At 45.2% G+C, this 11,300-nt stretch overlaps 1 protein-coding gene across 1 annotated transcript; it reads left to right on the forward strand.

Annotated features, from left to right (window-relative positions):
• Window positions 1-9,759, forward strand: LOC130258844 (ovomucoid-like). The gene is given in 9 exon segments (XM_056502571.1): window positions 1-67; window positions 4,507-4,632; window positions 5,560-5,579; window positions 6,353-6,489; window positions 7,031-7,088; window positions 7,350-7,486; window positions 7,974-8,034; window positions 9,024-9,133; window positions 9,616-9,759. Coding segments are annotated over 9 exon segments (762 nt in total). The 3' UTR covers window positions 9,662-9,759.
• The last annotated feature ends 1,541 nt before the right edge of the window (window positions 9,760-11,300 follow it).

Here is an 11,300-nt window from a genome sequence, read left to right on the forward strand (position 1 = left end):
ATGGAGCCCTGACCTGACATCCTCATCATCCAGAAACTTCTCAGAACTGGAGCACAGCACGAGCTGGGGAGATGAGGGATGGGGATGTGTCCTCAGAGCTGCTGCTGCTGCTGAGACCCACGGCTGGTCCAGGCTGCAGCACAGCAGGGAAGTGATAAGTGATAATATTTTGGCAGCTGATTTTCTGTAGTGCAGATAACTTTTCTATAACTTTTCCAATGCTGATGCTCTTCCAGAGTCGGGTTGTGGTAGCAAAGTGCTGGGCTCCTGCAGAAATGGAAAGACTTTGAAATCATTGAGAGCTAATAATGTCCTAAAATTTGAATGGTTTAAACTAATTTCCTAATATTTGGTGTGGTTTTGTTTTAACAATGACTGCAATCCACTCTTTCTGTTGTACATATTACTGGTAACCCCCTGTAATGAATGCAAAAACATTCTGGGAGCTCTTTGTAGATCTTACCTGTGACCCTTTAGTAAAAGCTGTAGGAAAATTCTGAGAACACTGGCCTGGGTCATAGAGAAATATTGTGGGTTTTTTATTAATAACAACTATTTATAGGAGAGAGAATTATATAAGTACAATATAAATAAAATAAGTCAAGTTGTAAGAGTTGCCCAGAGCTGGCTCAAGCCCTGATCAAAGCAAGGCCAAAGTCAAAGGTGGGTCAGGCTGCCCAAGGTTTATTTTTCTGTTGGGTTCTCAATAGCACTGGGGAAGGACATGCATGGCCTCTCTGCTTTCTGTGCTTGATCACCCTCATGGCAAGGAATAATTCCTCACACTCATTCAGAATTTAATCCTTTTGCCATACAGCTTAGAGAAGACTCTGGCTCTGGCTTATCTCTAAGCCCATCAGGGAGCTGCAGGCAGAAATGTGATCCCAGCAGCCATCCATCCTCCAGGATGAAGCCCAGCTCCTCCAGCTTTCCTGGAATGCCCTGTGCCACTGTCCCTGGGCAGCCTGCCTGTCTCTGCTGGACTCATTCCCATGTGTCAACATCTGCCCTTGTAGTGGGGCCAAACACATTTAATTCATTGCATAAGTAATGTGAAACCATGTTAGCCTTCAGCTGCAGGGTACAAAGTTCTGCACATGGTCTTATTAGCTCAGGAAAACATCCACTGGCATTACCTGGATCAAGTTCTATTTAATAAGTTCATAAGCACATGGATATGTTTTAATAGGGAGATGTTTTAATCATATCAGTGACTTTGTTTGCTTTATTGCTCAGTTCAAATGAGGCCTTCAAGCACTGGGCAAGAGGCAGAGCTTCCATTTGTGCTGTGTTGGTTTCTCCAGAAATGTGGCTCAGTGCACACAGTTATTTGCCACACTGTGGCCAAAAGAAAGCCAGAGATGAAAACTGCAGCCTGAGTTGTGTTTAGCAGGCATTTTGGAGTGATTGGAGGCCTTTTCATGAAAGAGCTACAACTAATTGGTATTTCCCACTTTTACAACAGATACTTGTTAATTAAATAATGTTACAAACCCCAGGAGTGTTTTGAAAAGTGCATTAAATGATTTGCCATTATTTATCAATGTGTTATTTATGATGAGAAGTTGCATATCTGCTAAAAAAATTCTCCAACCTCAGTTTTGATTCTTTCAGAGAATATGAAATCAATACTGAAAAAAAACCCCTGTAATGGGAAATGTAAAACAAGAAATTACATGAGTAAGCCAGAGAGGATGCTGTATAATGGCCAAATCCTGCCTTGGTGTCAGCACACAGACCTTGTGGTGCTCAGGACCATAGCAGGCAGCACCCTGAGTGTGGCACTGCCTTTGCTTGCCTGCAGATTACAGAATCATAGAAATTTTGGGGTTGGAAGAGACCTTAAAGATCAATTTGGTCCAACCCCTCTGCCATAGCTGGGACATCTTCCACTATTCCAGGTTGCTCCTGCCGGGCCTTGGACACTTCCAGGGATGGAGCAGCCACAGCTTCTCTGTGCCAGAACATGTGCCAGGACCTCCCACTAAAGAATTTATCCCTGATACTTAATCCATACCTACCCTCCTTCTGCTTAAAGCCTTTCCATTCCCCCTTGTCCTATCACTCCATGCTCTTGTCCATCTCCAGCTCTCTTGTAGGATCTCTGCCCTCGTGCTGGCTGCTGCACTCAGAGGATTTTCCTTTAGCCAAATGGTCATTAGCCATATGCTGCATCTGACTTTGAGGATTAGAAGACCATAATGAAGTGGATTACAGCAGATCAGTGGCAGGATTGCAGACCAAATCCTCTTTCTAACTGTTCTTCCAGGAGTAGCTAAGGACTGAGAGACCTGTCCTGCAGCATGAGTTCAGCCAGTGGGATTTTTCCACGCTGTTATCAGAGGCAGGATAATCCAGAGCTCTAACCCTGGGTGGGGAGGCTGTGGATGCTGAATGGCTTCAGGCTGTGCAAGTGTCTGAATCCTTGTTTCACCTTATGGGGATTTCTGGGTGTCACTTTTGTGGCTTGCCTAGAGGGTACCTGAATGGCTCAGGTGATCCTCAGTCACCATTTAATTGTTGCAGAGTCAAGTCTGAAGTGTCTGTAGGTGAGAGAGAGAAGGAAAGGGTCAGCTGGACATCAGACAGGTACTGTGGTGGTCAGAGAAAATCTGAGTTGCCTGGGGCCAGTGCCAGACCCAGAGGCTGAAGTGGAAAATCTTTCTCTGGTTTTGCCAGGCTTTGGCAGGAAGGTGCTCTCCACTCATCAGGAGAGGTTGGTCTTGCCCAAAAAACAGCACTGCCCAGGGCAGGGAGCAGCATGCAGGCACCAGGCAGGAGGAAACCTGTCCAAAGCTGCCAGGATGGGGCTGAGAAGGCTGGTGAGGATGGTCTTGGCTGGAGGAGGCAGTGGCAAAGTCCATATTTAACCCAGAAAGGTGCAGCCCCCTCCAACTCTGCAGAGCCTGCACAGATAAAAGCAGCAACTGTGACATGTAGGGAGCAGCTCCAGTAACTCTGCACATGCTCAGGGAAAAGTGCTTGGCTTCCAAGAGATGCTGCTCACAAGAACATCAGGGCAATATATCCTGAAGATGTGCCAAATCTGTCTGAAATATTCATGCATGCTCCCTGTAATTTATAGAAACAATCACAGCAGCATAATTATTTCGATGCTGCTGCCTGTGAAGAATCTCATCTCTTGGAGGTGAAAATGTGACCTGCATATCCACACAGCCATGCTGTGGCCTTCTGGGCGTGCCAGGACAGGTGATTCCATGCACTATACAATATACTCATTTAAGGGTCAAAATATACCATTTAGACTGCTCTGGTAGCACATTTGCTTGGGGTGAATTTCAATGATTTCAGATCAGTTCCATTTGTCTAATGGGTGATTCCTGGTTCATTAAAGGCACCTTTTGCTCTGCACCTCCCTTGGTTCTGAAATCTACCCTAAGCACAATGCTTAGCTCCCATGTCCCCCAAAATACCCCAAGTATGCTCGCCATTTTGAACCTGTAAAAGGGATGAGGAACAGGTTACAGGCAGAACCCACTCCTGTAAAATTACAGCTACTAAAACAGCAGAGGTGCAGATCTGCTCCTAGGCAGGTGCAATTTGGAGATTACACAAAGGCTGATGGTGTGAGACAGACAGAGAAATGGGGACAGATTCTATATTTTAAGTATCATTTTCTAAAATATCTGCAAGAGGGAAGGACCTACTGTACTCTCATGTGTAGCTGGTGCAATGTAAATAGGCTCCCAAACCTTCAGTGTCTTTTGTTCTTCAGGTGGCTTGGCTGAACACTCTGAATCCCTGTGTTTAACTGGGATTGGGTCTGTAAATAAGTGCTCCCTGTTGCTAAGGTTCAAGTGACATTTTTAGTGGCATTTGACAGATTTTTAACCTGCTTTCAAGTCTTCTACTGAGCTCTTCTATACCCAGGCAGTGAAACTGTCAAGAAGCCTTAACTTTGCTCACACTGGTGCTAAATACCTTTGGATTCATAGGTTAGATCCAGTCCTGCCAGACTTGCCTGACAAAGATTAACTGGTGCTGCTGGTGGCAAAGCCACACCTGACCTGTGTTTGTACCTAGAGGTGTTTATCTGGGAATTTGGGGAGAAAAAGCCACCCAAAACTAGAAAGGAAAGCAGAAATTCAGCCTGATCTGCAGACAGGGTTCTAGCTGCTCCCTGATCTGCAGACAGGGTTCTAGCTGCTCCCTGATGGGAGATGCTGCTCTGCAAGAGACAAAATTAGGGGCCTGCCCTTTACTCTCCTCAATATTTTGTGCTCCTTACATTTCCATTAGAATCCCAAAGAGGTTTCTTTTGTCCAAAAGCCTGTTTGTTTGCTTTTGACCACTCAGAACTTGTGATACTCGTCTTGATCTATTAACCAGGTGTCCAGCCAAAATCAATTGCCTAGCAGACACAGACCATTCCCTGAAAAGTCAAGACCTCCATAAATATTACCGGGCTCATTGTACTGGTGACAGATTCTGCAGGTTGTTTTATGTTACAGTTGAACAGTTTAGACATTGCATTTGTATATATTTGCAGCCAGCCCTGGAGGGACCATCTGGTGAGCAGAGAGGGAGCAGGCAGCCTGCAGACTCCAGACACCTCCACCATGACCACAGCAGGGCTCCTGGTGCTGCTCTCTGCACTCTGCTGCATCCCAGGTGAGTGACTCTCCAGGTGTCTGAGTGCTGGCTGTCTTTAGAGGGATAAGACAGAGGATTCAAAGACAGTAAAATCTCCTTCAGAGGGCTCTGCTGCCTTGCTTGGCATCGTGCAGGTTGTTTCAGGGCAGTCCTCAATGGCTCGCTGCTGTAGCTGGTTGTCATAAATATAAATAACAACAAGGGGAGTTCTGTGCTGGCAACTCGTGCTGTTACACTCTGTACACTGATGTTCTCACACCATTACACTGCTTAGACTTGTACAATTACAGAAAATGGATGAATACTTGAAATGAGGCCATAAGAAGGGGCTGAGACCTCCAGTAACTAGTAAGGGAAATATTGTAATGGCACAGGCAAGTTCTTTGCAAGACTCTGGCAAATTTCCTGCAATGCTCTTTCTGCTAATGGAACAACAAGAGATGAAAACAAGCCAGACTCTGATGTTCTCACTACATTCACAACTGATGAAAATACACTCGCCTTCTTTCAAATGCATATTTCTGACAACAGATGCTGTATGTATTTGCTTATCCTGTAGGTGACTATTTGCATTTGTCTGTGTTGATTCAGGTGTATTTTCAGATATGTAACAGCAGTGCTTTAGGGTCAAAACGGATATGTAAAGAGATAAGGAAGGAAAAGCTCTTCTGTTTTCAGCTAATAAGTCGACATATCTCAGAACAAAAAAAAGAACAAAGCTATTCAAAAAGGTGTTTCATCACAGCCATCAATAAGCCATGCTATTATACTTATCAACATAGAGAAAAAAAATCATACATAGTTTATTTAGTTCAAAAAACAATCACTGGAAATCATTCAGCTTGGTCCTGCGTATGGGAATTTTATAACCATATTTCCAACTTTAATTGTGGTCTTATCATATTGGCTTTGGTTCATGATTTCTGCCTCTCTTTTCTTTTCCAGATACTGCCTTTGGGATTGAGGTAAGTGGAAGATTTCTTTCTGTCACTTTTCTTAAGTATGTGGCCTGGTAAAGACACAACCAGAGGAACAGGGAGAACATCCAGCCTGTAGATGCTCGGCTGTTTTTCACCTCAGTGTGACACTTGGGTCACTGTAATCAGATTCTACAATGTAAAATATTAAATTATACTGCCCTTGGCTGTACATCCAAGCTGTATGTTAATAATGTTTTAGTAGTAATGATACAATGTTTTTGGATTAATTAATTTTTCAGCAACTGTAGACTGGTCTAAGCTTTAAGCTGGAAATATATAGCTGGTTCTAAACTGAAGCAATAGACTGGTATCAGAGCCTACCTGAGGGCAACTTACTGAAAGGTTAAAATACTCTGAGCTGGTCCAGCTTCCTCACAGGTCATTAGTCTTGGTCATCTGAAAAAACATAATCAGTGTATTAAGAATGAAAAAGTAAAAACAGAAGTGCAGTGGAGGTGCCACAAGAATAGAAGAACCAGGGACCAATGGAGAGACTTTATAAAATCATGTCAAGTGAGCATGAGACCAGCACTGGTTTATCCCATCTGAGGGGCTGCATGGTTATAGCCCTTCCCTCCTCCTCTTCTCCTGCTCTGTGGGAACATCTCTGCAGGAAGGGTTCACCAGTTACCTGCTGGACCCACGGCACAAGTTTGTGCTGGGACAGTGAGAACTGGTTGTACCAGGTCAGACTCCCACACAAAATGAGAGTTGTGGATGTCACAGGTCTTCTCACCCTGTTGTGATTGCTCTGGCAGGTGGACTGCAGCACATACCCCAACATCACAAAAGAGGAGGGCAAAGAGGTGCTGGTCTGCAGCGAGGCTGTCAGCCCCATCTGTGGCTCTGATGGTGTCACCTACGGCAATGAGTGCCTGCTCTGTGCCTACAATGTGTATGTACAGCGTGGGGACAGAGAGGGGACAGGATGGGGACAGTGTGGGGAGAGGATGGGAACAGGATGGGGACAGTATGGGGACAGCGTGGGGACCTCAGGCAGCACAGCTCAGAGCTCCTGGCAGCAGCACTGCTCATGTCACATGTCACCTGTGTCAATTCCTTCCAAACTTCCTGGGTATCACGGCACAGTGCTCAGCAGAGCTTTAGTCACTGTGTCTTTCTTTTGCTTGTGTAATTTATTCAGGTTTTTTCTTCTCTGTCTCAAGGAGCAGCCAGGTGATGAGAGCACATCACATCACAGCAAAAGGATGGAGATGCTCTGCTCAGAGCTGCCCAAAATGGCCCTAAAGCTTCCCAGGGTTTTACATCCCTGCCAGCTACTCGGCTGGTTAGGGGGGGTGGCACTACCTTCTCAAATATAGATATAAAAAAGCCTGACTGAGAAAGACTCCGTTTTCCCTTGTATTAATTTTAGCACCTAGGATCTAGCAAGGCATCTTTGCTGAACTTCCTAACATTTGTGTTTCCCTCTGCAGAGAATATGGAACCAATGTCAGTAAAGACCACGACGGAGAATGCAAGGAAGTTGCCCCTGTAAGTTAAACCAAGGGCAAAACAAAGGGTGTGTCTTGCCTCTGAGTGGCCAGAGGTGCTTATTGAAATAATCCAAACCCTAAACAAGAGAACAGATGAGCTGTCAGAATCTTGCACTGGTCACCTCCAAGTGAACTGCCATCACAGTGACTCACGGAAAAGCTTTTCCTGTGCTGTGCTGCTGTCCAGGCAGACACTCACCAGATCCACTTGTGTGCTGTAAGCAAAGCTTCACCAGGCTTTTGTTTGTTCCCTCACCAGGTGGATTGCAGCAGGTACCCCAACACAACCAGTGAGGAGGGCAAAGTGGTGGTGCTGTGCAGCAAAGACATCAGCCCCGTCTGCGGGACCGACTGGGTCACCTACGACAACGAGTGCCTGCTGTGTGCCCGGAACCTGTGAGTGCTGAGCACAGGGACGGGGGTGCTGCTCCTGCAGCTGCTCCCAGGGATTGCAGGGCTTCCACCAAGGCCTTTTCTCTGAGGTGCTTGGACTTTGACTCTCCTCTTTTCCTCCTGACTAAGCCTTGTTTCCCTCTGTGATTAGAAGGAAAGCTGTGCCTTTGGTCTAGACAGAGAAGTAGAGGGCTGGGTGGGGACCTTTTAGCTGAGTTAAAAGGATGCTGCCTTGCAGAGAACAACTAACCCAGGGGGCACTGACATTGTCACACAGTGTGTCTCCTCATCCACTCTGGCCCCTGTCCCTCACACCTTGCTATAAACCAGCTCTGTGGCAGGCAGTGGCACCACCTGAGCTGGTCCCTGGAGCCACATGGACACAACCTAAGCTGGATATCTTCTGTATCCCATATTTTGTGCCTGAGGCTGCTCAGCATTCCTGGGTGATGGGGTTCAGCTCCCTAATGCAGGTCTTTTCCCTTCCCAGAGAGGCTGGAACCAGTGTTGGCAAGAAGACTGACGGTGAATGTAAGAAGGAAATTGTCACAGTAAGTGAATTGGGTGATCAGGGGCTGGGTTTTGGCCCTGCTGCTGTCAGGGGAAGCACTGCCAGTGTCTGCAGCAGCCCTCAGACCAGCAGTGTCCTGCAGAAGCGAAACAGCTGCTGCACTGCAGAACAGGAGTGATTTTGCTTTCTCTGCACGTAATAAACATTATTTGTGTGAATGCCAGCAGAGGAACAGGTGACTGCTCAGGAAGGGATGAGTAAAAGAGTAGTGGAAATAATCCATCAGGGCAGAACTGTGAATAAGAACAGAGAATGGCTTTTGGGTCAGACCAGTGGTCCATCATTGGCCTGTGGCAATTTGTTGCAGGGGCTGTGAGCATTGTGTAGGACAGAGTGAGAGTACAGAATGTAAAGAAGAGTGACTTCTACCCTCCCAACCTCCAGCTGTTTTCAGGTGGAGGACTTGAGCTAGGTGTGATTTCTGTGTAGTCAATAAGCCTTGATAGATTTCTCCTCCATGAAATTCTTCAGCCTCTTCATGCACCCATTTTTAGCCCTACAGTGCTCCTCAGCAAGTGTAGCATCCATTGCTCCAGGAAACAGAATCCCACTCTTGCAGTATCCAGCTATGTGCTGATCTTCCAGTTTTAAGACTCCAAGAGGGATAATGGACCTTTATAGAGGATCAGCACTCCATTTCTCCAAAGACCAGTGTTTTTCCATTTAATTTCCTGGCCAGCTGGGGAACACAGAGCACAGCACCTTCACCAAGTGAACTGCTGCTGCTTGCAAGTGCCATGACCAGGTTATGATATACATCTCTTCAAACAGGAAATTATGATCTATTTTTATATTATTAAATTCTCCTGGCATAGGAGAAACTGACACCTCAGTTTATATCAGATGTGCAAGGAAGTTAATTACTTTCCGTAAGATTGGTATCATTAGCACTGCAGCTCTAGCTCAGGGTTCAAGCCCTTGTGCTACTGACTCCTTCACATCAGAGTCTTTTATTTTTATTTTTTGCAGGTTGACTGCAGTGACTACCCCAAACCTGTCTGCTCACTTGACTACATGCCCCTCTGTGGCTCTGACAACACAACATACAACAATAAGTGTACCTTCTGCAATGCAGTCGTGTATGTACAAACATGAGTGACATTTGTGTTATCAGTTGCCTCCTGTGGGCACAAGTTTGCACAGTTACTGCTTTTTTTTTGTTTGCTGGACACTGTTGATTAGAGATATGGGGCAGGAGGGAATGCCAGCCACCGTGTCAAGCATTCATTTATTTTTTTCATTAGAGCATAAAAAAGGCTACGGCTGCTTTGTTAGTGTGAATGGTTCTAAGACCATTTAACCTTAATGGAATTTTTCTCGCATGCTGGAAAGGAAATGAAATTCCTTTCCTTTTGACATTCTGCAGATATTTTCAGTCTTAAGAATGGGTTAAATTGTTTCACTCATCTCTTAATAATCAAGTAGCAAATGGGATGATGAGTCTGCAAGTTCCTTGGCTCTGGGGCAAGAGCCCATCTGACACCACCTCTAGGAGCCATCAGAAAGGTTATAGCAGGCAGGACTCTGTGTTTAATTCATTCTTTCCTCTCCTTGCTTTCAGGGACAGCAATGGAACTATCACTTTAAGCCATTTTGGAAAATGCTGAGTATCAGTGCCAAGAGAATTCACCACAGATCACCACTGGCAAATCCCAGCTAAAGATCTCACCTCAGTTCATCTCACCCTCTGGGGAACTCAGCTCACTCCTGGTTTTCTTTCTCAATAAACTAAATCAGCAACATTTCCCTGTCTCCTTTCATGTGTTGTCTCTTGAAACATTTTCTTGATTTGTTGAATGATGATACCAGGCAGAATAGGTTACGTGCTCAAAGCTCTGGGATAGAACAAGAACAACGTCCTGCTCCCCTCCCTCTCATAAAAGGCAGAAAATTAAATACAGATGCTCAAACCCCAGAGCTGTGTGTCTCTGCACATAAATGACAGTGCCCCTGCAGTACTGCTCAAACCCTTTTTGACACTGTAAAGGGCTGAAGTGGTGACACAGGAGGGTCTCTCCTAAGGTATCCTTGCATTTTCCTTGTCAGCAAAACCCGGTCTCACCTTGGTGTCAGTGCCCAGAGCTGATCCCTGGCTCTGTCCTCACCCCAAGTGCTGCTCTCTCAAGGGCACTCTGTTGGCAAAGCCCATATTTTTCAGACACGTGCATCATCCCTGTCTATTTGTCTAAGTCTTTCAACTGATTTATTACCAGATTTTTCTCATCTTGGAGTCGTCCTTTGACACCCTTGAAGTGTTTTAAGATGAATGCCTTCCTAGGTGTGGTGCCTACTCCTGCCTACTTGTCTTCTCTCAGTCTTCAATTACACAATGCTCTTTGCCAGCCCAAGGAGTGTTTCAGCAGTGTTTCAAAATCCAAGGACAAAGTATCCTTCTGTTTCTTGGGAGTGTGACCTGTCATTGCCGTATTGTGCATGAAATTTATTTTGCTTTTGTCCTCTGTTTGAGTATTGAATTGGATTTGGGGTTTTTTTGTAATCCACACAAGAGAGCCATAAATAAAATTAGCTTATCCCTTCTAAAATGTAATATCTCCCACATGCATTTCTCCTGGGAACCAAAGAGAGAGGAGTGCTTGTTCTCCTTGATGGAGGTTGTCCCAAAAAGCAATGCTTTGGTGGCAAAACAAAGGACTTATATAGAGATGGGCAGATGGATGAAGCAGTGATTTCCAGATTGGGTTCAACTTTTCTAGGATCCACACTACGGTCTCAAATCATTCTGTCATCATTGTACTAAAAGTCTATTACTGCAAAGCTAATGGCTTTTAGGGGAAATAACAATTGTAATTTTTTTTTTCCATAATCCCATAAAAGTTTCTCCATCTCTTGTCATTTCCCAGGACTCCTTTCAGTGTCTGAGACGCCCTCTTGCTTGCTTTCCTGGTTCATCATTTTCCTGCTTTCACTATAACTTAGTGATGCTTTACTTGGGTGAAGCACAAAAATAAAAGGAGAGCCTTTCTGCTACGGAAGCATTTCATTCAATGTTTTTCTCGTGAAAAAGCACTGCACAAAAATAGGCACGGATAGGTGAACACAGAGGAAATCTGACAGCAGTTTGTACAGTCGCTCTTTTGCCTGCAGGAATTTTCTGCGGTCCTTCAAAAGGAAAGTGTCATGTATTTCACTTAAAATAACGATGCAGAGGGTGTATCTCACATATCTAAACTTCTCGTGACTCCCCTTGATGAGGAAACATCCTTCTTGGCTTACAGCACAGCTTAC

This window comes from Oenanthe melanoleuca, chromosome 13, assembly GCF_029582105.1.
Source record: "Oenanthe melanoleuca isolate GR-GAL-2019-014 chromosome 13, OMel1.0, whole genome shotgun sequence".
In the NCBI taxonomy this organism is placed as follows: Eukaryota; Metazoa; Chordata; class Aves; order Passeriformes; family Muscicapidae; genus Oenanthe; species Oenanthe melanoleuca.